Below are 2,500 nucleotides of genomic sequence, written 5' to 3' on the forward strand. Positions count from 1 at the left end.
CATGCGCACTTCGGTAGAGTCAGAGTGCTGAGGGGCGCGCACTAATGAGCATTAGGTTATCATTAAAAATCCAGTCTGCTAAACGCCCTACCACAGGGGGGAGAGAGAAAGAGAGAGAGAGACGCGCTGACAGGATGCAACGTTCACCTGCGCACCTGCTCCTCCAAGGTGTGTGCCGGTACCGTGCCAAGTAACTGCTGATAATAAGTTTCCCCGCCGGCCGGTGAGCGCACATGCATCAAGTAAAGGCGAACATATTAACACTTCATAAGGTCGTAAAAAAGTCGGGTCGTCTTATATTCGGGGTCTAGTATTCGGCGTCCAGTAATGCCCGTTACCAGAGCGGTCATTCAGCTTCAGGGCCTGTGTCCAAGTTGTGTTTATTTTATTTTTTCGGGTGGAACCAACACTGGCTGTGCTCTCAGAAGCGGCCGGGGCAAGTGTGTGTGCAATGGGAGAGAGAACGCTTTGTGTGGAGAGAAAACAAGAGGCACGGGAAATCGCCAAAGCCAATGCAAAGCCTTGAGTCATTATGTTGCGAGTCAACGTATCAGAGGCAGGAATCGGCTGTGCGATGGACTTTTACTGTAGCTTGCACTGCTGAGGAGAGATTGCCAACAGCGCTGTCCTTTTACGCACCAGCAGGGCCGCCGTAATGTTTAGATTTCATCATTTGCTTCAACGCCCTTATGATAATAAGAATGAGAGGCTTCATTTAAACGCTGTCTATGCGCTGTCTATGCGGTCGTTGTGATTGTAACTTTGTCGGCTGTAAACTGAAACTAACGGAGATCGCGGAAGCCTTCCCCTCGACAACGTGACGTGCACTGCCCCGGTTATCATTCACCGATCTCAATAATACCAATGTATGCTGAAAAGGAACAAATTGGTGAATAAAAATTCACCAGAATGCAGGAAATTAAGCATTTAATGCTCAAAAAAGTCCCCCAGACCCCCACTTATAAATTGTAACAACCCAATGTTTATTCAAAACCTACGTCCTTCAAATTCAGGATAAAAAAAAAGGCTATAAGGATACTTTGGAAAACTCTTAAATGTTATTTGCTTTTATAGTTTGTTTTAGTAGCTTACTTCTAATCAAATTATTTTAGATAAAAATTGGCTATTTTATCATGGTTATAGATTTCTAATTTTACCAGTAGCCTTTGTGTGATAGCGCTGCACCTCGGCCAATTTACAGCACCCCCCCTAAGAAAGTAGTTCCAACGTCCCTGGTAGCGAGGGGATTGCCATGCAGAGAACCGGGCCGGATTCTAACCCGTGTGTGTGTGTGTGTGTGTGTGTGTGTGTGTGTGTGTGTGTGTGTGTGTGTGTGTGTGTGTGTGTGTGTGTGTGTGTGTGTGTGTGTGTGTGTGTGTGTTACCAGAAGGAGACGCTGTTGAAGTGTTGGGTGAACTGTGTCAGATTTGGACTCCTCTCTTCATTCTGTTCTTTGGACCAAAGCAGAACCTCTGGGAGCTACACACACACACACACACACACACACACACACACACACACACACACACACACACACACACACACACACACACACACACACACACACACACACACACACACACACACACACACACACACACACACACACACACACACACACACACACACACACACACACAAGCGAGTATATTTTCAGGGACGAGGCATACGTATTAAAGGTGCAATGTGTAATATTGTGTGTGTCAGAGAAGTGAAAATGTTCATATATTGTCATGTCTTAGTTGAGTAGCTGCTATGGTGGGCCGGCATAAACCAAGTAAGGGTGCTGTGAGCAGTGGAAACACAAGCCAGAACCAAACCAAACCATCCCAATCTGCCCTGCCCAGTGGACATTACATCAGAGTCAGCGTCGCTTTATTGTGAATTTCATGTTTCATGTTCCAGTCACACAGAGGAATTGAAAAGCTGTATCACTCTGACCCACAGTCCAGTGAAAACAAAAGGATCACAGAAAATAAGATGAAATAAGTAAGATAATAAATACATTCTAAATAGTTCAAAAGGCAGGCACGCAGACAGACAGGCAGACAGGCAGATAGATAGACAGACAGACAGACAGACAGGTAGGCAGGCAGACAGACCGACAGACAGATAGGCAGATAGATAGACAGACAGACAGACAGGCAGGCACGCAGACAGACAGGCAGACAGGCAGATAGATAGACAGACAGACAGACAGGTAGGCAGGCAGACAGACCGACAGACAGATAGGCAGGCAGGCAGGCAGGCAGGCAGACAGACAGACAGACAGACAGACAGACAGACAGACAGACAGACAGACAGACAGACAGGTAGGCAGACAGACAGACAGACAGGTAGGCAGGCAGACAGACAGGCAGACAGGCAGACAGACTAAACGGTATAGAAAAAGTAAATATTTTAAATGTGTAATTTGAGGAACATTATTTACAGCGTGTTACATGTGTTCATGTACGAACGTTATATTCTAGTTTGTAAGTAATGGTGCTGTCAGCAGTGG

The 2,500-nt window shown here is 46.1% G+C and overlaps 1 protein-coding gene across 1 annotated transcript in view; it reads right to left on the reverse strand.

The window, feature by feature from the left end:
* LOC307257503 (rap guanine nucleotide exchange factor 1-like) overlaps positions 1-2,500 on the reverse strand; it is a gene marked incomplete at its 5' end in the record, with an annotated part of 26,915 nt that overhangs the window by 6,338 nt on the left and 18,077 nt on the right. Inside the window, one exon of the mRNA XM_080036765.1 lies at positions 1,385-1,479. Within this exon, the coding sequence (XP_079892891.1) occupies positions 1,385-1,479 (95 nt within the window). The remainder of the gene's footprint in view (positions 1-1,384; positions 1,480-2,500) is intronic.

Source organism: Ammodytes marinus (assembly GCF_949987685.1).
Source record: "Ammodytes marinus genome assembly, chromosome: 2".
Classification (NCBI taxonomy): Eukaryota; Metazoa; Chordata; class Actinopteri; order Uranoscopiformes; family Ammodytidae; genus Ammodytes; species Ammodytes marinus.